At 40.5% G+C, this 26,376-nt stretch overlaps 1 protein-coding gene across 1 annotated transcript in view; it reads right to left on the minus strand.

Moving 5' to 3' along the window:
* Positions 1–26,376, minus strand: part of EFCAB6 (EF-hand calcium binding domain 6) — a gene marked incomplete at both ends in the record, with an annotated part of 114,063 nt that overhangs the window by 59,042 nt on the left and 28,645 nt on the right. Inside the window, 7 exon segments of the mRNA XM_081999877.1 lie at positions 2,742–2,902; positions 5,310–5,513; positions 12,102–12,219; positions 12,489–12,544; positions 12,548–12,602; positions 17,740–17,888; positions 24,334–24,461. Coding sequence (XP_081856003.1) covers positions 2,742–2,902; positions 5,310–5,513; positions 12,102–12,219; positions 12,489–12,544; positions 12,548–12,602; positions 17,740–17,888; positions 24,334–24,461 — 871 coding nt within the window.

Raw genomic sequence — 26,376 nt, forward strand, 5'->3', positions numbered from 1 at the left:
CACCGTATACACTGCAGGTGAGAAAGTGTCAGGGAGGTGAGAGGGAGTGGAAAGAGTCTCCATTTTCTAGCAATTGTGAAGCTCTGCTCAGTTAAACCAAGTGTAGCCTTCACACAGAAAATGGCTGTGAACACTACAGAGCAACATCTGCTTTGTGAGCGTAATCCATAAAAGGCTTCCAAATGCCCTTAAAAATTGTTCCCTCTTTTCCCCAGTCTGAATGTCATCTCACAGGAAGCCATCTGGGACAAGCATGCCAGCTATTCTGCTGCAGCGATAGCAGTATTGTCCTCGAGTGCCTTAGGATGAGTCACATCAATGCAAAAGTCCAATTATAGTAGAAGCCCCCCAAAGCAGAAGTATCATTTCAAATAAATAAGACTGATGTAGCTGAACCACTGGAATTCAGAATGTAATTCAGTCACTTCATCACCTTTTGCTCAAAAACCCTGCATCCCTTAAAGCACCCGTGCTAAATCCCCAATCTGGTTATGACATTCCCAGCACAGATGTGATAGTCTTAAGCCCAGTGTGTATGCATTTAGAAGAGTCAATTACTTTTTTTCTTTGCTTATTATTTTAAAATACAGCCTTTTTAAACCTGGCATTTCTTACGACTTTAGAGCAGCGAATGAACAGTGCCATCCACTGTTCTCTGCATAATTCACAACATTTTGCTAAGATAGTCTTAAATAAGATTTAACATAAAAATTAATGTCACATTTGAAACAAAGCAATACAGATTGGTAAAAAGGTGTGAGTCAAAAGGTATTTTTAAGGAGTGAGGCTAAGTCCTAGAATGACAGCTCTAAAAGTAGATTACAACAAAGGAGATTTTTTAAAATATCTCCTCACCTGTGGATGAGCCATTCTAACTTAATTAGCTATATTGGTAGTCATTTATCCTAAACCCAAATAATTCTCCAATCAAGTAGGCCATCTATTGCATCGTTGAGTATAAATTCTCTCCTCATCTTATTATAAGAATTACATTTCTCCTTCAGCATGGTCACCAACTCTCTATAACATGACCATGATGAATGATACTGCTAAGAACAGGTGCCTTTAGAAATGTTTACTACAGAAGAATTAATAATATGGTGTGAATGAGACCCTGTTTTCATGGACTGAACATGGCCAATGAGAGACTATATGTCCCTGAATCTTTGACAATGGAATCCAAACCTTACCTTTTAGATGTGTATTTTAGATGCTATTCCTATAAAAAAGATTCCAAACTCATCCCACCTATGGTGTTGCACATCTTGCTTTGCTAAACACAGATACCTGCACGACAATGCCACAGTTCAATAATGTAAATATGCAAATGTGCTCAGTCTTCACCATAATAGAAATCCTAGAAGTATTATACCCTCTTCTTCCTGTGTTTTTCTATAACACAACCTCAGTGCTCAGCATTTTGCTAGATTGATCTCACAAGGCTTATCTTGCATCCTTTTAAAACAAAAGCAAAACAGCCATTGACCACAATGATGAATGAATTAAAACTTGACAGTTTGCCTCTCATTACTTTACTCTGTACTATTTTCTTATAGGGAATGTTCAGAATTTCAAGGAAAGACCACTTTCCAATTGAAAGTGGCTGTAATTCCTGACTTTTCTTATAGTGCAGACCACTCATTGACACAAATCATGGTAGAAACATTATTTAGAAAATTGTATAACTGCTGAGTCCCAGGTAATTCAAAGGATAATTACTTGTTCATGATCAATGACCACTAATTATATACTACACAACACAGAGCTATAAAACTGACAGATGATGAAAGCGTATAGTTGTAACACACTGTGCTGGGAACATGACTTTTATGAACCCAATGCATAGCACCCTAAGTTTTCTCAAAGACATTTACAGAAAGGAAAATGCATACAGTAGAATTGGTTTTACTGATCATGCTCATGCTCATTCATATTTCAGGATCAAAGATTATTTTCCAAAAGCCATTTCCTATTGATGTTGTTGTGTTTGCTCCTCACACACAATGATCAGCAGGACACTGGGTTGTCAGGGTCAGACTGGAACTGATTTCTTTGATTTTCCTATTATGTTTTCAAAGCTAGGAAAGAATTCCACATCTTTCTGAAAGTCACTGCCTGTAAGCAGAGAAAACTAGAGCTCCTGAGAGAGTAGATTAGACCCGATTATAACCTGACTGAAATGTTACTGCAATAAAATGCCTAATACAATTCCCTCTTCTTTGGACATAGATATTTTGACCCCGTGCTCCCCATGCTTGTAGCTCTTTTGACTCCCCACTTTGGGGATCCTGCTCATATTGAAAATGAGATTTCATGTTGACAATATTAAGTTTCAATTCCTTGTTCTTTACAATAATAGTCTACTGAGGAAACACATAACATTAATTTAATTAATTTTGTATTACATTGTGTTTGGAAATACTAAATAAAGTTCAATAATGTCTTGGATCTCCAGCACAGTTGTTCCTTTCTTGAAAAGGCTTGTCTCACATTTGAAATGCTGACATATTATCAAACTCCCAAGAGTTTCCAACATGGAATTGCTAAGAAAATAAATAAGGAATTTACAAGCTGATCACATGAGGAATGGGGCATCTCTTCCACCGACCTTTTCTATATGCTTAAGACAGACCAAAATACTTAATGCCTCCAGCTATAGCTGTCATATTAAAAGACAGGAAGAAAGATACAGTAAGAAAAGAAATTACATTAAATCTGTTACAGCTCACACATCAACTTACTTCATAAATTGTTGATCTGACAAAGAATGACAACACAGCTGTAGGACTTTTCTTAGATGACTTCCATTAATAGTGCCAGTACACTTAGGATCATAGGACTGCAAAGCCTTATGAAAATCTTCCCAATTTTCTATGATTTTATCTGAAAAGATCTTCTCCACCTACCAACTGAATGAATTAGTAATGCAAGAAAGAGAATAAAAGCATCCCTGAGATAAAACCACGATAGCATTATCACATGAAAAAATGTACTGAAATGACAAATCTAATGTTGGAAGACCAACACTTACTGAAAATGAACTATGTTATCACTTACAGTATTACAAGCTAGAACAAGAAGAGCAGGCTTCTTTATTTGGTTTATTCCATTAAATTATTTGTGAATCATCTAATTTGAAACAAAGTTATGTTCAACTAAAATGATTGTAGTGTACTAATTTCAAAGCATGATGCAACATCAGTCCCAAAATTTACCCTTGAAAACATTTGTTCTGAAAACTGACTGTGAGAAAGTGTATACCTCTCTTCATAGATCTGCTTCTTTGACTGATGAGGCAAATCTACTGATTGATAACAACACAGAGCTTTTGCTGCCTGTTTTTCCCCTCAATCCTGTAAAACAAAATCTGCTAGGACTGAAGGAATGGCAAGTGGCACTCAGCTTACTCAGGATGTGATTTGAAGACAATGGGCTTGCAGAGGGGAAAATAATGACAAAATCTGGCTTACTGAACCTGCTTTAGGATCTGTCTATAGCACTAGCTGTCAGAATGGAAGTGGTTTATATTTGTAAATCGAGTACATTAAAAACACAAGCTTCTGAGAAAAAACAAAAGCAGGATCACATTTTGACAAAAAATCTCAGTATAATTGCAGATCTGACTGAACACTGTACTACGTAAAATTTCAGGTGAAAGGAAGGTGGTCAAGGTGCCCCTTGGATTGTCTGAACCCACTGGGGATCTAGATTGGTTCCAGGTTCTGGTTCTGCCCATTGCTGCTTTTAAGATTCCTCTGACCAAACCATTTTCTAGAGGAATGATAAAAATGAAGAGTTTTCTTGAAAAAGTTGTCCTGTTTTATTTGTACAACCTGTAATATGCCTTTTTTACAGGATGAGCCATATTGATGGAACTGGCATCACTACTCAGGACACAAAAGAAAAGGATTCCCAGACACTCAGGCTTCCTTGCAGCTGCTTTTCATCAAGAGCTGGGTAGAAACACAGCCACAGAGCCCAGAACAGACCTACTCCCCTGGGCAGAATCACTCTCCAAGTGTGAAACCACAACCACCAGGGCCATGTGTGGCTACTGTGCCATCCCTGGTGGTATTTCATCCCAAGGTGACAATGTTCTGTGATGTTTGACATTTTCTTTACCTGCCTTCCCTCATGCTAGCATTTACTTCATTCGGGATGCTTATTTTAAATGATAAAAATGGCTAGTTATCTGTGTGCATCTCTAATTTGAGTCTAACCAGCTTAATTTGTAAATCCCACTTAGTGTGCACATCAGTTGTGCATGCAGGCGCTGTCAGCATTTGCATTTTCCCCAGCATGCTAAATTTACAGCTACTAAAGTTTGCCCCAGAATTTCAGCCAGACCATTATTCTACTTAAAACCAGCTGGAAGGGACTTGAGCTGCTGCATCAAATGTTGCTATTGTTGGAGCCATCAGAGTGGAAAGCAGCCTGTTTCAGCTCCTAACATCAAAGCATTTCAAAGCAATGCACACCATTCAGGGCCGTTCAATGGGACCTTCTTTTTGTGTGTCTAGTATCTCTCTTGACACTACTGTGCTCCTTTGATACCTCTCAAAAATACTGTCCAGACTACCTAAGACAAAGCTAAATATGGACTTAGCCAGTTGACATACTAATGCAAACCTAAAAGAGAACTGATATTGAAAATTATAAACAGCTTCTTAATATTAGGAAGTAGATTTGCAAACTGCAGCTTAGGTTATTTCTTAGAATAATTTGGTAAGCAAAGAAGTATTGACTTATTTCTGTCAAAGGAAATGGACATACTGCACAGAAGTAGTGACTGTAGATTTCAGCATATAACCTCTCTGTACCTTTGGTGAACGGTTCTAAAGGAAAACGTTATAAGACAAATGCAAATTCGGAAGGTGTCAAAGCTGTACCCAGGAAAATATGTAATGTCTGTGTAGTATATAGCAAATATTTTTGAACCAATGTATGTTATAAAAAATAATAGATAAAAGAAGAAACAACAAAATATCAGCAATACAGATCTGACAACTGAAAACTAAGAAGTACTACTACTGTTCCTCTTCTGCTGTACACACATGCATGAGCTAGTGTTTCTGCTGGGGTTTTCAAAAACCTCTAGTAACCATGAGATGGCTTTCCAATCGATGGTTCAGAAAAAAAGACTCTATAAGTGCTGATTATGATTATTCCATTGCTGGAATGAACGTGAACATACTAACTTAGATAAAAACTGTATGCAGAGTGTAACATCTTCCCAAAACACAATCCAGCATTTTGCTACAGCCATTATAAAAGATGTTCTGATTAGAGAATTAAAAGTAAACACTTACTACTGATTCTTTTTCTTCAAACAAGTCTAAAAATCCATAGTAGTCAAGGTATCCAGTCTGTTCTGGATCAATTATCTCAATTAACTCCTGGAAGTCTTTATCTTTTACTTGAAATACCAAGTTATGTAAAACATGACGAAGGTGATCTTTCTCGTGATCTTTCCATCTCATTTCTAAGACAAAAAAAAGAAAGCATGCACAAAAAAGAACAAACATTTACTAAAGCAAGGCTGATTCCAACATGCCGTTCTACACTGCTATCTCATCCTGACCTACAACAGCTGAGAGCTCCCTAGCTGTTTCAATAGCCTGCATATACTCCAGTTCCCAGTGAACATACAGCTGGAATATTCACTGGATGGAAGACTAAAACAATGGGTAATGAAACTACAATGACATTTCTGTTATCTTGGGATAGATTATTTTGTATGCTGGTAGACTGTGCCAGAAGTGAATGGATGTGTAACCTTGCTTTGCACAGACCAGCTCACATTCAGGTCAGTTTATCAGCTGCGTTTCATTCCTTACCTGGTCTGGAATCAATGTTCATAGCAAGTTGTGTCTGACTGAATAGTTGCTGGGTCTGAGTGAACTTGACTCAGTTGAGTCAAGTTGAGTCTACGTTGCTGTCACCATGTACCCCAACCATTGCCTTACGTCCACACAAAAGTCCATCAAGTGATGTCTGTCATTAGATCCTAATATAGCTCTCAGCATATTCATAGATAGCACAGAAGCCTAAATTTATCAGTCCTCAGTCATCTGTGGCAGGAATTTCTTCATGATTTTCTTCAGAAAAACAACCAAAAACTCAACTAAACTTTTTGAGTACAGCTTTTTCTAGAGCTGCAGTTTTCAGATGTTGTCCATGGACAGTCCATAAGGCCAGAGTAAACGCAAACACCTGGGTCATTACAGAGATTTCAGTTGAAGATGCAATTATAAGTACATGGTGAGCCTTGAGAAATTCTGACTGTTGACAGTGGTGTGTTAAACTGAAACGTTTGAGACCTACTGTCACTGGACCTCCTCTTCTTTCCCCATGCTTCCCTTGCATCTTTTTATGCACCCTTTAAATCAGCTATGCCACTAGGCTGGGTCTGTTGGCATTCTTGACCTGGCTACTGAGGGGGAATCAGCTGTCAGGGAGAATCTTTATCCAGGGCTTGCTGCCCAGTCACATAGTCGCGCCAATGGGTACTCATTTGGAATGTAAGGTAATAGGTAAATGAATGTATTCATGCAACAGAGGCAGGATACTGTTATTTTGCTACACTTAAGGCATAATTTTTCTCCCACTTCCCATGGCAAGTAATATCCATAATTTATGTAGGAGATTTTTAAATATGGGTTTGTACCAACTCTTTTCTATGACTGTCTGTTGCATTTTATAGTTTTAAATTTGTTCCTGAATTTTTACTTTTTTAAAAAAATAGTTTCTTTATTTTCTCTAAATAAACCCGAGGAAAGATAATGGAGGGAGGGAGAAGAAGAAAGAGTGGAATAAAGGCTTTGGAACAATAATAGAAAAATTAGGAGTAAATAGTTCCTTCAGTGATTCAGTTTTCCTGGCTAAGCACTAGACAAATATCTTTCTGTTCATAAAATTCACCCTAAGAAAATTCTGTTTCCCTTTAGTCCCCCACAGAGATCCAGGGTGGCAGTAATAATATAGAGGATGAACAATTATTTACTTCATCAGTTGGTCTGGGAAATACTTTAAAGTTTTGCAATCAAAAGATAATGGTCTTGTGAAACTACTATCTGGTATTTGAATTTTCTTTAGAGACTGTTGTCACGGCATTAAATCATATGGAAGAAAAACCTGATAATATACCTACCTCCCCCAGTAAATAAGTTAGGGAATCTGGTACTGAAGCTACAAAGATAGCTTGTACTTCACAAGAAACAATTGTGCAGAATGACTAGGTCCTACCCATGAAGATGAAATATCTGTTATGATAAAAATAAATCACATTTTGTTCAAACCTTAGATAATGTGGGAAGTTAAGATATACTACATCAGGATTTATTAAGCAGATCGCATTTGCTTATTTGGCCACCTTGCAAGTTCAATTTTATTTATTCAAAGGGATTTAATTTTATTGCTTAGGTCATTATCTAAATCAGTGCAACATCAGTGATGTGACTGGGCATGTACTGGTCTATTCCAACAAAAAGTCATGATGTTATGTATAAATATAAACCATTCTTACATGTATTTCTTTCACTGTGGGAGCCTCCACATGCTGGGGATTAAATAGTTCTTTCTTCAGCCTTTCTTTCCACCATCTCCTATACCTCTGCCTTTGTTAACAATTTCATTCAGTAATGTTCCAGTTCAGTAAATGAATTAAAATCATGTAGTAAAGTGCCTTACTGAATCATGCCCTGAATGCTGTAGGCGTTATTATTATCTACTGCAATGTATGAAACGGATTTCTTTTCCTATAAATTGCTAGGTGAATTCTTTTTTTTTGTGGGCATATATATATGTATATAGATGAAATACTGCAGAACTAAAAAGAACAGTTTTTATGTAATTATATTAGAAAGGAATTGTGATATATCATCTATATAAAACCATCTAATAAAAAATGCCAATAGTACTTCTGAAGATATGCCCAGTGCTCCTTTTGCTTGTGTCAACCAGACTGAGAGCTTTAATTTTTTCAGTCTATTATTGCTCATTCAATTCAGAAATACAGAGTCTACAATTTAAGAAGTGCAATATGTAGCAAATCAAAGTAATAAAAAAAAATCCAGCTTGTCCACTAAAGAGATGATCATGCAATCCAGTGCATGGGACATCCATACCATGACATTCCGTCAAACCTGACAGAAAGACATTTTAGCGTAATTCTGTACATCGTGAGGGCCACAGAACTGATAAGGACAGACAGGTCTTATCAAAAGCGCATATTCCAGAACTAAATATGAAAAGGCAATCCAAAACCTAGAAAAAGTCAGATCTTGGAACTTTTGAAACTGGAGTGAACTATGCAACCGTAGACTCAACATTGCCAGTGTCAGACATAAGTTAGTCTGTCAGATGACAAACGTTTACAAATACATGACAGCACTCTCTGTTTACATTATATAATATGAACTTATAGTAATTACTACACAGTTCTGATTCTCATAAACTTTATCTATCACACTGATTTTCTCCCATCATCGAAAGAGATTCACCTCATCTGTAATGCCTCCTGTGTGCGCAGGGACCATGAGAATGTATATTCATTGCTAAGCAGTGTATCTGGATGTACACACTTAGGACACCTCCCTTCTTTTCCAAAATGCTGTATCTTGGATTAAGGTGTAGCCTTATCCTGCACGTATTAATGCTTGTCTTCAATTTAAATGTCACAGAATCACAGAATCACAGAATCACTAGGTTGGAAAGGACCTTCAAGATCATCAAGTCCAACCATTAACCAAGCGCCACCATGTTCCCTAAACCATGTCTTGAAGCGCCACATCCACACGTTTTTTGAACACTTCCAGGGATGGCGACTCCACCACCTCCCTGGGCAGCCTGTTCCAATGCCTGACCACCCTCTCAGTGAAGAAATTTTTCCTAATATCCAATCTAAACCTCCCCTGGCGCAACTTGAGGCCATTTCCTCTCGTCCTATTCCTGGTTACTTGGGAGAAGAGACCAACACCCTCATCGCCACAACCCCCTTTCAGGTAGTTGTAGAGAGCAATAAGGTCTCCCCTCAGCCTCCTCTTCTCCACACTAAACAACCCCAGTTCCCTCAGCTGCTCCTCATAAGTCTTGTGCTCCAGACCCCTCACCAGCTTCGTTGCCCTTCTCTGGACAGGCTCCAGCACCTCAGCATCCTTCTTGTGGTGAGGGGCCCAAAACTGAAACTGTCAATCACAACCAGTTGGTCTCCTTCAGCATGTAATGTTAAATAGGTATTCATGTTCTGTAGTATTGAGATATAACAGTAAAACCACTAACTATGTTCCTTTAAACATTTTATAACACTGGGAACACTCTAAAGTTTACCTGATGCCGTGTTTCACCACAGAAAACAGTCTAGTTGCTTTTATAAATCTGATACATGTAAGAAGTTGAGTTAGGAGACTTGCCAATACTACTTGAATTCCTGGCCCTGAGGTGAACAAGTTCTTTTTAAAGGAGACTACAATAAAATAAAATAAAATACAATAAAAAATAAATCAGGCAGGTGAAGGATTACAACTTGATACTGCAATTCTAAATGTCTAAATTTACAGGAGATGCAACAACATGACTCTGAAAGTCATAAATAAATATGATGCCACATCTTCAAATGACACAAATGCCAATGCTTTAGGTGACTGGGACACCACGTGATCAAAACCAAGAACTATCAAACAATGCACTCCATATAATGGAATGTATAAAAATAACATATACAGTAATAATATTTTTTAATTTTAAAAAAATCAACTAATTTATACTGAATGTTGCCCACGCAAATTATTTTTAATGCCTTTTTGTTTCTGTGTTCCAGAATACATGGCAAACATTTCTGAAAACATTCTAGGGAGGCTAGAGAAGTTACTTTATTATTAATTCCTTGATGTTGAAACACTTGTATAACTATTTTTGGTAGGATCTGAGTTTTAAAGTAAATCACAAAATATTGCAAGACTCACAAAAGAACATCAAAGAGTGCTTCAGTCATCCTCTTATAAAACATCAATCTGATTCAACATTTTAAAGTCAAATTTGTAGTATAGTTACAGGGAACATTATATTTCTGGCTTGCACGTTGGAAAGCACTGCTACGAGGTTGGGAATTTGTTTTCAGAAAATAATTATTAATAGGTAGGGACCAGTAGCATTTTAGACTCCAACACGTCAAGAACAATTCAGAAAGAAGTCAGCTGGAAGAAAAAGGGAGAAGGCAGTTGCTTGTGGGCTGGACAGTGATGTGACGAAGTATCAGAAGGATGCTGCACGGACCTATTAAAAACTTTTAGATAAGAACATGAATGTGTTTAAGTCCTGGAACAGAAGACATTCAAGTTCAAATCTGTTTCTATCTCCTGAAAAAAAAGAGCAGGAAACTTACTTTTGTTAACTCTAAGACAGGAGCAAATGTCTTTACTTGGTTTACATGGGGTTTTCACAACAACTGAAAACCCACTCACACAGTTACATAAATATTTAGGAACGTTACAAATTCATACATGTTTAGACATTAATATTGGGTTCACTGGTGAGGCCACTTCCTTGTCAAACTATTGCATACAGCAGCTGAGCAGAATAGCATTTACTAAATGTTACTACGCACACCTGGCTGTGGAAAGGAAATAGGACATCCAAGCAGACTTTTCTCGTGTTGATCACCTGAGACTGAACATTTTTCGTAGCATTCCTTCTGCATTACATGTCAAAGCCGGCAGGTATTGCATTTCATTTTACCGATAAGGAAATCAGCTTTTCTGGGAGCTGCCACGCTCGATGATAGACTGTGGTAGGCAACGAGAGCTGGCGATCCACGTGGTCCCAGAGAGCCCTGAGCGGGAGGAAGAGCGGGGAGAGGGAATGCAGAGCCAAGTTTGGAGATGAACCCTGCATAATCAGGATGTAATGCCCAACACCAATGGTGCCCGTCAACATCGGGATGTCAACGGCTGCAAATTAACACATCTGGATCCCTCTCTTGGAAGCAGCAACTAACTGGGCTGTCCAGGACTCCGGCAGAGGCAAAACAGCCTGTGCTGCTGTCCTGGGGCGGTCTGCTGCCCGAGGCACGAGCGCACCTTCCTTACGCCCAGCGGCGCGCACGTTTTGACCAGGAAATGAGAACACTGCGGATGCAAATGGCAAGTGTCAATCAAGTGTGACAGGTGACAGAACCCTTCACATGGAATGGTAGATACTCATTCTCAAGGAAGTCTGTTTCTAATGAGGTCTTGCAGGGGACTGATGTTTAGCCCTGTGCTGTACATCCTTTTTAGACGTGTGTCTCTGTGTGTGTGTGTGTGTATAAGCAGAATAAACACAGTGCGCGCTCTCTCCCTGTATATGTATTTATATACATACACATGTGTACAAATAACCTGAAAAAACCCTGAAAACTTTAAAATATCAGATGACCATAGATAACTGAAAGACAAATGGAATGGTAAAATGATGAAGAGAACAAACTGCTGACACAGCATGGTGGGGAAGGATAAGCACAAGAAAAGAATAAGCTTTCTCATAAAGTCCTACACTAAGAAATGGAGAAAATATGGCAGAACAGAAAGAAAATCTTAATTATAAGAAGCAGTTACTCTTAAAGATTTGCAGGTCATAATATATAAACAAAGCATAAATAAATTGCCAGTATGATGTTAGGCACAAGGGACTCGGGCAATCCTTGCATGTAGAAACAGGGGAACACTTAGCAGTATCTGGAAAGTTATATTTATTTTTGAGGTATGAGTGCAACTTCTATGAAAGCACCAATTCTCATTTCTGTCGTAACATTTCATGAAATATACAGAAAAACTAGCAGGGGTTCAAAGGCAGCCACAGGGATGATTAAAGAACTGGCCAACATGACTTCCAGTGAAATTGTAGGAGGTCAATAATTTTTGTTTATCAGAGAGGTTGTTACAGATTATTTAGTCCCCGGTTGCACATATCTATGTTAAAGGAATTTGAAAAACAGACTCTCTGTGCTGCTGGAACAGAAAACAAAGACTGGCAACCACCAGATTACTTTGAAGCAGATACAAGACACAAATGTTTAGCAGTAAGAATAATTAACCAAGGCCACATCTAAAAATAATTGCTCTTACTTCATCAAGTGTAAGGAATACGTGCTTTAAAGAGGGATAAGCATCTTGGATGTATCTGCGCAGCTTCTGAAGAACAGTGTCGCTGGGGAAAGCTTCATCTCCTCTAGGTGGATTTACTCTGCAACAGGAAAAAAGACAGTCTTTGCAATGCTTTCATGTTTCACCCTCTTCAGCACACTATATTCTTCTCAGAGCAGGAAGAATAAATCACCTCGTTAAGACTCAGGGTTTGACAGGATTCAAAATAAGAGTGTGCACTTAGAGAATTGAAAAACTATTTTTTTATGTGAATTTAATCAAGGGTGATCATCGAGTGGATACTCTTCTCGTTTTCAACAAATATGTATACCACAGGTTACTCACATTAAAAAGGAACTTCCTACTTACTTATGTTTTTTTCTCATAGGAATTGTCTGCCTGTTTTCAAAGGTGCTCCTAACATCCTAGAATTTTTCTAAAAATTTTTGCCAAGCAATTTTACCTGTGGCTTTCAGTCCAAATCTGATTTAAAAAAAAAGAAAACAGTTTTAAAAGATTTTTTTATAAAAACACTCTATGTTCCAAGAAGAATTTTGAATTAGAACATCACATCATCATTATAATATCAATGTGTGCAACATTCATAATTAGAGTAAGCTTGCATAGCTTTTCTTTGTTACTAAATATGTAAACTGAGCCAACTTGTTTTCTCAGTTCCAAACGTCTAGCTGTGGAACAACTAGACCCCAAGCGAGAATTCATCTAACCAAATGCACTTGCCTGCACCTGAGCGAGTCGCTCGAAGTTCCCTTTATAGTCATTGGGGAGAAACAAGCACTTTCAGGACAGGCTTCAGCTCATCCTAAAGTAGACATCTAAAACTGGTTAGATGAATCCTGCCCGTTGTTTCTCTCCGGTGACTATAAAATAGTGTCTAGGAGGAGCAGTTCAGACACATTCACATTACGGATGTCTAGAATGACATAATATTTAATGCATCCCTTCTCATTATTTACACATAACAGTAGAAAAAATAACAAAGGGGAATAGTATGTTGGTTTTTTTAAGTGTTATGGTGTTCGCTGTATCCAAATTTGAAAACTTCGAAAGTGCTGGAAGTGCTAAACTATGGTAAAAATCCTGGGAAGTTACCTAGTATCATATTCCGTGAATAATTACTTTAAAATCAATAAGGACCTGATCCCATGACCCCCCAAACCATTGGCATATCCCCTATTCAGTTTCAACGGTACTGCAGAAAGCTCCAATGAGCACGGGTAAACACCCTGCGACTTCAGATGGTGCTTTGTAGGCAATTACGTCCCTCACATATTACCAGAAACCTGCCGACTTGCTACTCTAGTCATCTCAGAAAAGCTTTTAAAACTCCTAATGCTCCTTGACAACGGTGGCAGATGGTGTTTAGAGCATTTGCTAATCCAGGATGCATAGGACAAAGCTAAAAAATTACCAAATGCAGTCAGAGGTATGCAAGACTTCCTGGATCTTTTGCAAAAAAACTCCACTTTTTTTACTACCCAGCAGTTTCCCAGTCTCCGCCAACAAAGCTGAAACCCGAAGTTACAAGAATCACAGCATCCAGGCTTTGGCCGACTGCAACCAGACAGCGCGGGGTATTTAATGGGAGGGGAGGTTTTTCACAGTGGTTCCACCTACGAGTGGCACGCACCCACACACCACGGCTCCGTGGCCCAAGGGCTGAGCATCTTCCACTGCACAAGCAGCACAATTGCACCAGAGCCCAGAAGAAGGGCTGGGAAGGGCCAAGCACTGAAGACTCAAGGTAAATGAAGACAGAGGCTGTGCTGGCATTCAGATTTCACCAGGGGAACCATTTCAGTCTCTGCAGGGGCAGGCTTTGCCAACAATACTATTGAGGCATGGGTTATTAAAAAAAGCTGTAGGAAGGATAGATATTTCATATCTGATTATTGTCTTGGATAAATGAATATGAAACAAACAGTGTGAAATAACAGATGATCTTTAAAATAAGGCCAAGATAACAACTGTTTATTTTGAGCCCCCAACTGAGATGCCTTCACACTCAAATGTCTATGGTCTCCTAAATCACTCAAATCGCACTGCAGAGAGCAATTCTGCGCTGAAAATGAGCAACCAGCCAAAGCTGCATCAATAAGCGCAACAGACCTCTTCACTTCCACCTCCTTGCTTGGAAGCCCTACAAGCGCCTCTCAGTCTTTAGCAGTGACAATTGCCAAAATCCTGGGAGCTGAAGGGAACTTAGGAAGAAATACTAATGTGAGGGTCTAGCATTACTGGCTATTATTGTGGTGCCATTGATCAGTCCACAAGGTGCAGTGGTTTTCCCCTGTTCCGCAGATGGGAAATGGATCGTGGAGCTCTTCCAGTTCTGCCTGTGGCTGGCCAGCACAGCACTTTTCTTTCGCAGTTTTGTCATGGAAAGGGATGAATCAAGCCCTCACGGGGATGGGAAGGAAGAACTCCGCAGCATTAAGTTTTATGGATGAAATTGAAGAAAGCCCTATTTAGACAAATCTAAGTTAGTGGGAATAAAAACTGAGGAAGGATTTTGTTTTTTCTTTTTTTTTAATTTAAAAACAAATTCTCTTTATAGTTATAATACTGGTGCTCAGATTTCAAGCTATGCTAGAAGGGTAATAAGTACAGCGTGTAGATACTGTAGGTGGAATAACTGAGGCTTAGGAAGATCGTTCCTCTGTAGGGCCAGAAAAAATACACACCTTTTGTGCGTGGTAATCCAGCATTTTATCTACTATAGTAGGCCAGCTGACTTACTGAAGTAATAAAAATAAATTCCGCATGGCTTTTTGGAAGCATGCTTATGGTTATGTCCAAGTACAAAAGAATATACTTCCAAAAGAATTGACTTATTAGAGCTGTAACAACATGGATACCTGGTAAAAGCATGTGATAAATCATCTCACAGTGACCCTTTACAAAATATTACCCATTGAGAAATTTTTAATCATCAGTGCCTCAGCATCTGATGCTTTTATACAAATATTAAATTAATTAAGTATGAGGGTTACACAAAAAGTTTAAAGCTACGTCTGCTGCTGCAAATTGTCCAGGTGTTTTTAACTGATGTGACGTTCACCCAAGTCCTGAGCAACTGAGCACAATGATTTACCTTATAACATAAATAAAAGTTGCCAATTAGAAATCCTGGCAGCCACCAGAAATGAAAGTCTTAGAAGTTAGGCCCTCAGCTGGCAAAGCCTTTATATTGGTTATGTATGATTTGCTCCCAGACATCAAGAAGAATACCCTTTATTCACACCCCTCAACCTGTGAAAGGACACAATCCGCAGCGAAGCTCCAAAACATAACCAAAATATTTCTCACATGGTAATGCTGAAATACTGTGAAATTAATTCCCTCAGTTTATGCAACTCCTTGAATAACCTCAAGTTCACAATGTTTTATTTCTGAGTGAAAGAAGTTTCAAGAGTAGAAGTGATGGAATTCAGGGTATTTGGGACTCCGACGAGTGATGTCCTTTGAATGAAGTACACCTCAATGGTCTGCCTCTGATGTATTTGATCTTGCTGCAGTGAGGACATAAACTGAGAGATAAATGCATGGGTAATCTGGTCCTAAACTAGTCAAGGATGAAATCCCAGCTGAAGTCTAAGGCAAAACTGCATCAACTTCAATGGGCCCTGAATTTTGTATCAGGAGCCCATGAGATGTAACTACCTCAAACAACCATAAAATGCTGTCATGTATTATTTCTTATAAACAGCTCCCTGGAACATCTCATGTCATGTTATTTAAACAGAATCTTAAAAACCTTGAAATCATGCCCCTTGCCCATCAATTACTATTACATTTATTATCAGCTACAGTGAAGTTACTTCATTATTAGAATTAGATAACTCTGAGGAACTTTTGTTGTTGTTCTGTTCACCTGGTGGATCTTTTGAATTACATTATCTGAGAAATATTACCTGTAAGAAATATGGCATACATAGGCTTGGACATTTCTGTTTACAGCATCATTAAAATGTCACTATATTTTTCAAATGCTAGAGAAAGTTCCAGTGGAAGAATACATGCAGAAATCTTTCCATTATGCAACTGTTCTTAAAAGCAAGATTTATTTTAATATTTAAACTAGCAAGTGACATGAATTAACAAAAGAAAACAACTATAATAGTGATTTTTTGACAAAATAATAGTTGATCATTGTTATATAACACCGTGAATGACTATAAGCAAATCATATTTATCTGCTGAATGCACAAAGCAATATGGTTACTGCAGATGACACTCTCATACAGCACCTGCTGCTGTAAAGCTTATATCTGCGCTGAGCTCTTTACGGCTAACTAGCACATGTAAAGAAAAAAACAACTCCACTGATTATTTACATGGATGATTCTATTCTTCCAACAATTTAAACAGATAAACTATAAATTGTGGAATCATTAGAACAGTAAGGCATGATCTGGTTACCCCACACGGTATGATTTGGGTGCCTTGTCCTGTTGTAAGCTTAAGCAACATTTTGGACTAAAAATGTTGAATAAGAGTTAAGTTGTTCTTCCTTTCTCTTGGACTGGCCGTATGCCCTTGGCGCTGCTGCCAACAAGCGTAAAGTATATTCTGGCAGTTTTCTTCTCATAATTTTTGGTTTCTGAGTACAAAAGTTTATTCATAAGGGATCCTGGTCTAGATTTAACCAAAAGCCACAAAAGTATCAATATCTATGGTATTTTGTCTTTAAAAAGGAAATAGTGGTTTAGGAAGCTAGTCAGCATAAGCTGAAGTGATCATGTCCAGGAAATCATATTTTGGAAAAAGTCCTGTGGCCTAAACTCTGCTGAGAACCTTGAAGCTGGGCTGGAAAACTTTTTCTACCCATTTATCTTCGGTACGCTATACTGCCTACAAGATTATTTCAGTTTTGATCATAATATGACAAAGGTGCCTGGTTACAGTAAAATAGTACGTTGACTTGAATCCAGTAGTTGGCATGATTTCTCAGACTTCATAGCAGTTTCAATAAAAATATTTACAATGTCAAAATCTAAGTTCAAAAGATTTTTGCCTCATTTTAATTTAAATTCAAGTTTCCTGGTATGAAATTGCTTTACTATGCAGCACAGAAGTGTCCTTTCAGTTATATTTTTCAGTGACTGACAGTGAGCAGTGCAGAATGAAAGCTTTCAGCATTAGTTCATTCATTCACTTTAGTTTCATTTCTTCCTTTCTTTTCCTTGACACACCAGCATATTTTAAAAGGAGAGGCTTGTAGAATCACACTGTCACCATGCAAATATGGTGCTAACATTCATGAAAGTGCTCTTCCAGCAAATTCACACCATCCCACATCACTAGTCATTTGAATTCAAGACAGTAATGCTCCGTTTAGGAAATTAAATACAAATTTGTGAGTAAATAGAAGAAAGCAAGCAGTAACTTAAAGCTTCTACTCCATTAAACTTACATACCTTGCTGCAAAAATCTTGGTTTTATACCCAGCTATATCATCTTTTACATGCTGTGCCTTACATACTGCAACACAGGCACAAGTAAGATGAATTAATGATGGTAGTCACAAAATGCAATAATAAAGTTATAAGGCAGCAGCGCTAAAAAATGTCCCCTAAGAAAATAATAAGATTCTTACCTATTCATTAGCTCTTGAAAAGTTTCATTTGGCAAAGGAAATATAAAGCCATTTATGACTGACTTCAAGTAATCCAAAGACACAAATTCACTCCAACTGACATCAATTGCTCTGAAGGCTTTTTCGATGTCCTGATAGGCTGAACATAGCTGTAATGAATACAATTTATAGTGTTTTGTTCAGAAAAATCAAGTTTGCAAAGCTTTTAAAACAATAATGCATTTTTTACAAGACCTTTTCAAATGTTCTTCTTTGTGAACTGATCAAGTAGGTTACCCTGTCATGCTCTGACCGTCAGATGTTTAATTAATAAGCTCACTACAAAACAGTATTCCCAATCACACACTCTCAAATGACAAGTCAGACAAGTTTCTCAAATAATAATTCTGCCTCAAAATTCAGAGCTAAAAATACTTGGTGGATCAGCCTGCTTGATAACACCTGTCTTAACGTAACTTTAAGACCACCCATTGCACAGCCTAGGATCAAAGTTCCCTTTATTAAAACGGGTTGTTAGCACAACGAATACTGGAAAATGTTAGAAGACGTGGAATAGTTAACGTAGCTGTTGTATAAACATATCACACATTTCTCTGGTTATTTCTCTGGTTATTTTTTTTAATTCAGGGGCTGTTGCAAAAGAGCTGTGTGGATGTGTTTTTGCTTATGGGACTTGTAAAATGTCTGAAAGTTGACTTACTGCAGATTTTGATAAGGCTCATGAAACAATAGGAAGACGGGTTTGTTTTTCTGACATGTTAGCTCACACTGGCTTGTTGAATACTGCAAGCATCCCTGAGGCTTTTCTCTCCCTGCCATTTTTTGACAAGTACCCCGTCTGCTTCTAAGCTGATTAGTGTTCATCCAAAACTGCTGAAATCACAAGTGTAAAGATGATGTATAGAGAGACTTTAGAAATCCCCCAAAAAACATTAAAGACTGGGAGAGCTTGTAAGGTGAGAGGTACTGTGCTTCCAATCCAGGCCTTGACCTCCATATCAAAGATATACAAGATGAAAAAGGGTCAAGATGTTGCATGTCCCTGTAGCCTTGTTTGTCCCTCCTCTCCTGTCTTCTAAAGGCTGTGAAAGCACAGTTACAGGTCTGTGTAATTGAGTTTGTAGCAGAATATGCAGTCTTGATGAACAGTACCAGCTTCTCTTTATGAGAAAATATGAGCTTTTCTTAGAGTCAGGATTTTCATGACATGAAGGCACAAGAGTGAGTGTTGGAAAATTTTGTTTCTTTTCACTTTCCCATAAAGCAGGTGGAACACAGTTACGTTCCACCATCACACTCCCCAACCCTCTTCAGTTAAGATCACATCTAAGGGCGTGTGGAGAGGTCACTTGCTATGTCTATTCCAGCTACATCCTCTATTCTAAGCTTGCCACCAGACACGGCACGGCAGTTCGCACGGAAGGGCACGCAGGAAGGGCACGGTCGCCCTACCAGCTCCAGAGGTGAGTTCAACTGGTGGTCATGACCCTCTCAGAAGGAGCTTAGCCGTGGCAGAAACCCATGTCTGCCAGAATGGATGTGGCAACCCAGAGAGCTCCCGTGAAAGCGTGCAGCCATCCAGGTCTCGGGCTGCAGAGGGTGCCGGAGCCTCTCGCTGGCAGCGGATGGCAGCAGTGAGAACCGCTGTGTGAGGTGTCATTGGGTGGACGATCTGCTCAGCCTCCTGGCAGATCTACAAGAGGAAGTAGAAATGTTACGGAGCATCAGAGAGTCTGAGAAAGAGAGAGACTGGTGGAACCATGCTTTGGCCTCCCTGCAACAGAAGCAGGAACAGCCACCAGAAAAAACACAAGATCAAGGGGATCCTGTATCCTCCACCTGCCAGGCTGAAGGCTGTAGCTTAAAGGAAAGGAGCGAATGGAGGCAAGCCCATGCTCAGGGTGGCAGCAAACCCCCTCCTTGCCCACCTCGCCTTCTCAGGTGCCTCTATATAACAGGTATGAGGCTCCGGATGTGGAAGGTGAGTCCATGACAGTCCATCTACAGCAGAGATGTTGCCAGGTCAGAAAGGCCAACTCCCTGTATCACAACCACCTCCATGAGAAAGAAAAGATGGGTTATAGTTATCAGCAACTCCCTTCTGAGGGTAACAACAGGTCCAATATGCTGGACAGACCCTCCTCTTAGGGAAGTCTGGTGCCTCCCTGGGGCCCAAGTTAAGGACATCACTAGGAGTTGCTGGAGCATGTCCAAAGAAGGGCAACGAAGCTGGTGAGGGGTCTGGAGCACAAGTCTTATGAGGAGCAGCTGAGGGAACTGGGGTTGTTTAGTGTGGAGAAGAGGAGGCTGAGGGGAGACCTTATCGCTCTCTACAACTACCTGAAAGGGGCTTGTGGCGAGGTGGATGTTGGCTTCTTCTCCCAAGTAACTAGTGATAGGATGAGAAGAAATGGCCTCAAGTTGTGCCGGGAGATGTTTAGACTAGATATTAGGAAAAATTTCTTTAATGAGTGGTTGGGATCACCCTGCAAGGGCTCGACCTTAAGGAGAAGGAGCTGTGGCATTGAGAAGCTGGTAAACAGATGGATATCTGCACGGCTCGGCCTTGAGGAGAAGGAGCTGTGGTAAACAACTAAGAGGAAGCAAAGGAGCGCATGGACACCTGCAGGCAGCGAATCCTGACTGTGTGAGAGGTGCATGGACAGCGCGTGATATTTTGTATATAGCCAATTGCAATAAAGTGTGTAACAAGCTGTAACCAATCATGAGTGTGTGCACGGTGACTAAAGAAAAATTATGATATATATTGGAGTCAGCCAAGACAATAAACGGCTTTGGAATATAACTCTCATAGAGTTGTGAAGTCCATCTTTCTCCTGCAGTCAAACATTGGCACAGGCTGCCCAGGGAGGTGGTGGAGTCACCACCACTGGAAGTGTTCAAAAAATGTGTAGACGTGGCACTTCAGGACATGGTTTAGTGGGCATGGTGCTATTGGGTTGATGGTTGGACTTGATGATCTTAAAGGTCTTTTCCATCCTTAATGATTCTGTGATTCTGTGAAACCGCAATGCGTAGCCCAAGGGTGATGAACAGACTTCAGGGCCTTGGGACGGTTGGTGAGGGAATCCGGAGCACAGGTTATTTTTTCCTCTTTCCTTCCACTTACAGGCAGGGACACTGGAAGAAACAGACGGGTCCAGTCTATTACTATATGGGTCTGTGGCTGGTGTCACTGCCACAGATTTGGATTTTTTGATAATGGGATGGCCTACACAGCATCAGACTTGCTGGCATCAGATGGGATTAACCTTTCTCAAAAGGGGAAGAAGGTCTTTGCTCGTGAGGTAGAGGAGCTTATTGATAGGGCTTTAAACTAGACTTGAAGGGGGAGGGGGACAATATCAGGCTTACCCATGACAAGCTGTGGGATGACATGCCAAGGCTAGTGGGATGGAGTACTAGCAAGGCCCCTCAGCCTGTTGCTACACTGCAGCACACGTGAAGTCTTATGGAAATGAGCCGGGGGCTCCTGAGGCAATAGGAGCCAACAGGGAAGCACCAACGAAATACCTCACAAGAATTAAGGGGTGTTCCTCTAAGAAGGTGACACGGCCAGCTGAAGTGCCTCTACACCATGCATGCAGCATGGGCAACAAACAGTTGGAGTTGGAAGCCATCGTGCTGCTAGAAAGCTACAACCTTGTTGCCACTACTGAAACTTGGTAGGACAAATCCCATGACTGGAGTGTAGCTATCGATGGCTACAGGCTGTTCAGAAGGGACAGGCAAGGAAGGAGGGGCGGAGGCATTGCCCTCTACCTCAAGAAATGGATAGAGTGTGAAGAGCTGTCTCTGAAGAATAGCCATGAGCCGGTTGAAAGCTTACGGGTAAGAATCAGGGACTGAGGCAACAAAGGGAACCTTGTGGTTGGTGTGTACTACGGGCCACCCAATCAAGGGGAGCCTATTGACTAAGCCTCCTTACTCCAGCTACAGGAGGCATGGTGCTCGCAGGCTCTCGTCCTGCTGGGGGACTTCAACCACCCCAGTATCTGCTGGAAAAGCAACATGGAGAGCTATAGGCAATCCAGGAGACTCCTGGAATGCATTGAGGATAACTTCCTGTGCCAGCTAATAGACAACCCTACCAGAGAGGATGAGATATTGGACCTGTTGGTCACCAATGCATGTGAGCTAGTTGGTGACATCAAGACTGGAGGCAGCCTGGGCTGCAGTGACCATGCACTGGTGGAGTTCACAGTCCTGAGGGATATGAGGCAGGGAAAGACTAAAGTCAGGACCCTGAATTTTACAAAAGCAAACTTCCAGTGCTTCAGACAGTCAACAGGACCCCCTGGGAAACTGCCCTCAGGGACAAGGGAGCAGAACAGAGCTGGCAGATCTTTAAGGATGTTTTCCATGGAGCACAAGAGCTCTCAATCCCCACTAGTAAGAAATTGGAAAAGGAAGGCATGAGACTAGTACGGCTGAGTGGAAACTTGATGGGCAAACTAAAGGGCAAGAAGGAAATGCACAGGCAGTAGAAGCAGGGAGAGGCACCCTGGGAAGAGTGTAGGGATGAGGTCAGGAGGGCCAAGGTATGGCTGGAGATGAACTTGGCAAGGGATGCAAGGAGTAACAAGAAGAGCTTCTACAGGTGGGTCAGCCAGAAAAGGAAGGTCAAAGGAAGCATTCCTGTGATGAGCAGGACTGGCAAACTGGTAACAATGGATGAGGAGAAAGCTGAGGTAGTCAACAACTTCTTTGCCTCAGTCTTCACTGGCAATCTCTTCCCACACCTCTCGAGTGAATGGACTGCAAGATGGGAACTGGAGGAGCAAAGTCCTTCCCACTGTAAGAGAAGATCAGGTTCAAGACCACCTGAGGAACATGAACATACACAAGTCTATGGGACCTGACGAGGTGCATCCCAGAGTCCTGAGGGATTTGGCTGATGTAGTTGACAATGATATTTGAAAAGTCATGGCAGTCGGATGAAGTCCCTGGAGACTGGAAAAAGCAAAACATTGCACCCATTTTTAAAAGGGGTAGCAAGGAAGACCCTTGAAACTACCGACCTGTCAGCCTCACCTCTGTGCCTGGGAAGATCATGGAACAGATCCACCTAGAAGCTGTGCTAAGGCACATGGAGGACAAGGAGGTGATTCGAGAAAGCCAGCATGGCTTCACCAAAGGCAAGTCCTGCCTGACCAACCTAGTGGCTTTCTATGATGGAGTGACCACATCAGTGGACAAGGGAAGAGCTACAGATGTCATCTAGCTGGACTTCTGGAAGGCCTTTGACATGATACCCCACAACATGCTTCTTTTTAAATTGAAGAGATATGGATTTGATGGGTGGACCTGCACCCGGGTTGGGGCAACCCCTGGTATCAGTACAGGCTGGGGGATGAAGGGACCCATGCCCAGCCAGGAAGGACTTGGGGATACTGGTGGATGAAAAGCTGGAAATGAGCTGGTCTAGATGACCTTAAAAGGTCCCTTTCAGCCCAAAGAATCTATGATTCTATGAGCTGGCGATGTGCGCTCAGAGCCCAGAAGGCCAACAGTATCCTGGGCTGCATCCAAAGCAGTGTGGCCAGCAGGTCAAGGGAGGGGATTCTGACCCTCTACTCTGCTCTGGTGGGAGCCCATCTGGAGTACTTCATCCAGCTCTGGAGCCCTCAGCACAGGAAAGACATGGACCTGTTGCAGCAGGTCCAGAGGAGGCCACAAAAATAATGAGAGGGATGGAACACCTCTCCTGTGGGCACAGGCTGAGAGAGTTGGGGTTGTTCAGCCTGGAGAAGAGAAGGCTTTGGGGAGACCTTATTGCAGCCTTCCAGTACCTGAAGGGGGCTTCTGAGAAAGATAGGGACAGGCTTTTTAGCAGGGCCTGTAGCAATAGGACAAGGGGTAATGGTTTCAAACTAAAAGAGGGCAGATTCAGACTAGATAGAAGGAAGCAATTTTTCATAATGAGGTTGGTGAAACAGTGGCCCAGGTTGCCCAGAGAGGTGGTAGATGCCCCATTGCTGGAAACCTTCCAGGTCAGGTTGGACGGGGCTGTGAGCAACCTGATCTAGTTGAAGATGTTGCTGCTCATTGCAGGGGGGTTGGACTAGATGGCCTTTCAAGGTCCCTTCCAACCCAAACTATTCTATGATTCTATAAAAAAAATTGTTTCTGCAGTAGCACCTTTCTACTAATAATTTATTTCATGCAGGTCAGAAAATAATTGTCAGACAATGATAACTAGTTATTACTCAGTGTAAGTCATTAATTTGATCTGACAGAGTGATCTAGCAATTCACATTATGAAACACCTTAGCCATCAAGCTCAAATGCACTCACATTGTGTTTTAGCCTAAGAAATGTGGAGTTCTAATACATACGTTTTTAACACGGTGAATCTAATAAGCAAGACTGGAACACAGAAAATAAAACAGAACTGCTGCTTCTGCTATCCAGCTTTAACAGAAACAAGAAACCCTGTGCGTGGAATTTGTACATAGAAGAAGTTGGTATAATTAACCGGCCTCAAAGCTTGTAAATTGTCTTTTCCTGTGATGCCTGGCTCAGCTTCTCCACCTGTCAAAGTATTCTGACGTATTAATGGCACTCCCTTACCTTTTCTTTAAATGCCCCCTCAGTGCTATCCAGTCTGCGCTCTGTGACAGCACGCTCAGCTGGTGAAGACTGTAGAAGAAGTTTTTTCTGCTTCTGTTCCTTCTCTTTTATTTTCTGGCAGATTAGTGCTGTTAAGAAAACCGATTTAGCAAGTCTGCAGCTTTTTCAGCTTCAAAGAAATAAAGCCATCTAAAGCTCTTAAAGACTTTATTTGTTAACTGGATCAATTTTTACGTACAGACAGCCAAACCTGAAATACAACTTTCTTGTATTTTCTCGTATTTCAGACTTGATCAATAGTTCAAAATTATGCTAGCTAATCTGTGCATTTGTTGTAGTCGTTTTTCATTTCATGTTTCTTTCAAACCGCAATACACAGAACTTACAATATTGACGGGTAACTTTATTACATTTAGTATCAGAAGGTACTACTAGAAACTAACTCCCTCTCTTTGTCAGTACGTTTCCAGAATGATGCACTACCAAAAATATGTTTTCAGGAAATGGAAGACTGTGTCCTTATAGGCCTTTGATAATAAACATGCCTATTGACCTTGAAAAGGTCATTTTCCATTTCCTTCACATACTCCTGTCTCACAGTCCCATCTTAGTTCCCACAGTCCTTGGAACAGCTTCCAATTGCTGTAAGTCAGACAGCCCTCCTCAATGATTCCCTGTCAAAAAACCCACCACCAAAACCAAACCAATTCTGTGGAATATTTATTTCAGCTGGGCTGAGCATTTCCTTTTGTGGTGGTGGTTTGTTGTACACCGCTCTACTTAATGTGCTGTTGGCACGTACGCTCCTTGGGATAACGATTCTGGTATGGAGGTGTTATGTTTGATCCAGAGCATAGCAGCAACCACTGTGACAGACAAGACACAGGCATTTTAAGAACCTTTTGCACAAAGGGTATGTGCACCAAACTCTGTCAAAGGTCATTCCAATAGGGTTACATAGGAAACAAAATGCTATTCTGTACGGAAAAGGATGTCAAATTGTGACTACTCTGTGCTTAGGGCATGCTCTACACTGTTCCCTCTGCACATTCAGTGACCTGCTGAACACAGATTTTTCCTTCCTGTTTAAGTAAATCTATACTTTTTATTACTTATCCTTTTGAAAATTATTTGTGTGAATGCTCAACAGTGAGCTGCCCTATTTCAATTTAGTTTTGGTTGGGTACTAATATTTTTTAAACAAATATCACTCAGTTTTGCACCTCAAAAATGCACCAGAGAGGTTACCACTAATTTATCTGGATGCTTTTAAAATCTATTTTTAGACCAATGTTGATCAGTAATTAATTCTTTTGCAACTACTTTACATGGACAAGGATCCACTTCTCAAAGTGGGCAGGTGAAAGAGATGGAACTGGGAATCAGAGGGCAAGGGGTGAATTTGAGACAATGTCAGTACAGTGGGGCTGCAGGAACACTCCACAAGCAAGGTGTCTGAATGTCTGAGGCATCCTATGGTGGAATGAGTGGGGAGGTTGTGCCCCAGGTCCCATTAACTAGATGGGTTTATTACAATGGTTAATCATGCACAATGCAAGGCACAGCATGTATTTGGAAGGAGGAGCCTTCATTCATAAGGTTATTTCTCCACAACTTCAGTACCCCACACGGGCAAACACCTCTATTTTTGGTAGTTATATTTACTTCTAGTAACGGTTTCAAAACAATCTTTGACAGTACTGCACAAACTTTCAAACCTCTATGTAGTCACACCATGGTCATGTAGAATGGTGAGAAGAAAAAGCATTATTAAAATACTAGATATTCTGACTTCATGATTTCAGAAGAGTTCGGTGGCTTGTGATCCCACTGAAGACAATGTGAAATGTTGTTACTGAGGGCCTTTGAACATCAGGCCATCTATTCAAAATTGGTTCAAAAACAATTCCTACCACCTAAGAGAAGACTTTTTGTCAGGAAGAGGATAATCATAATTCAGAGTTCTGGACTGCTGCCTTCTCTCTTCTAGACCAGGATCAATTTCTTTATTCTTCTATAATGCTCTTCATGAAGTGCTAAATT

Source organism: Phaethon aethereus, assembly GCF_964289735.1.
Source record: "Phaethon aethereus genome assembly, chromosome: 1".
NCBI classification, from domain to species: Eukaryota; Metazoa; Chordata; class Aves; order Phaethontiformes; family Phaethontidae; genus Phaethon; species Phaethon aethereus.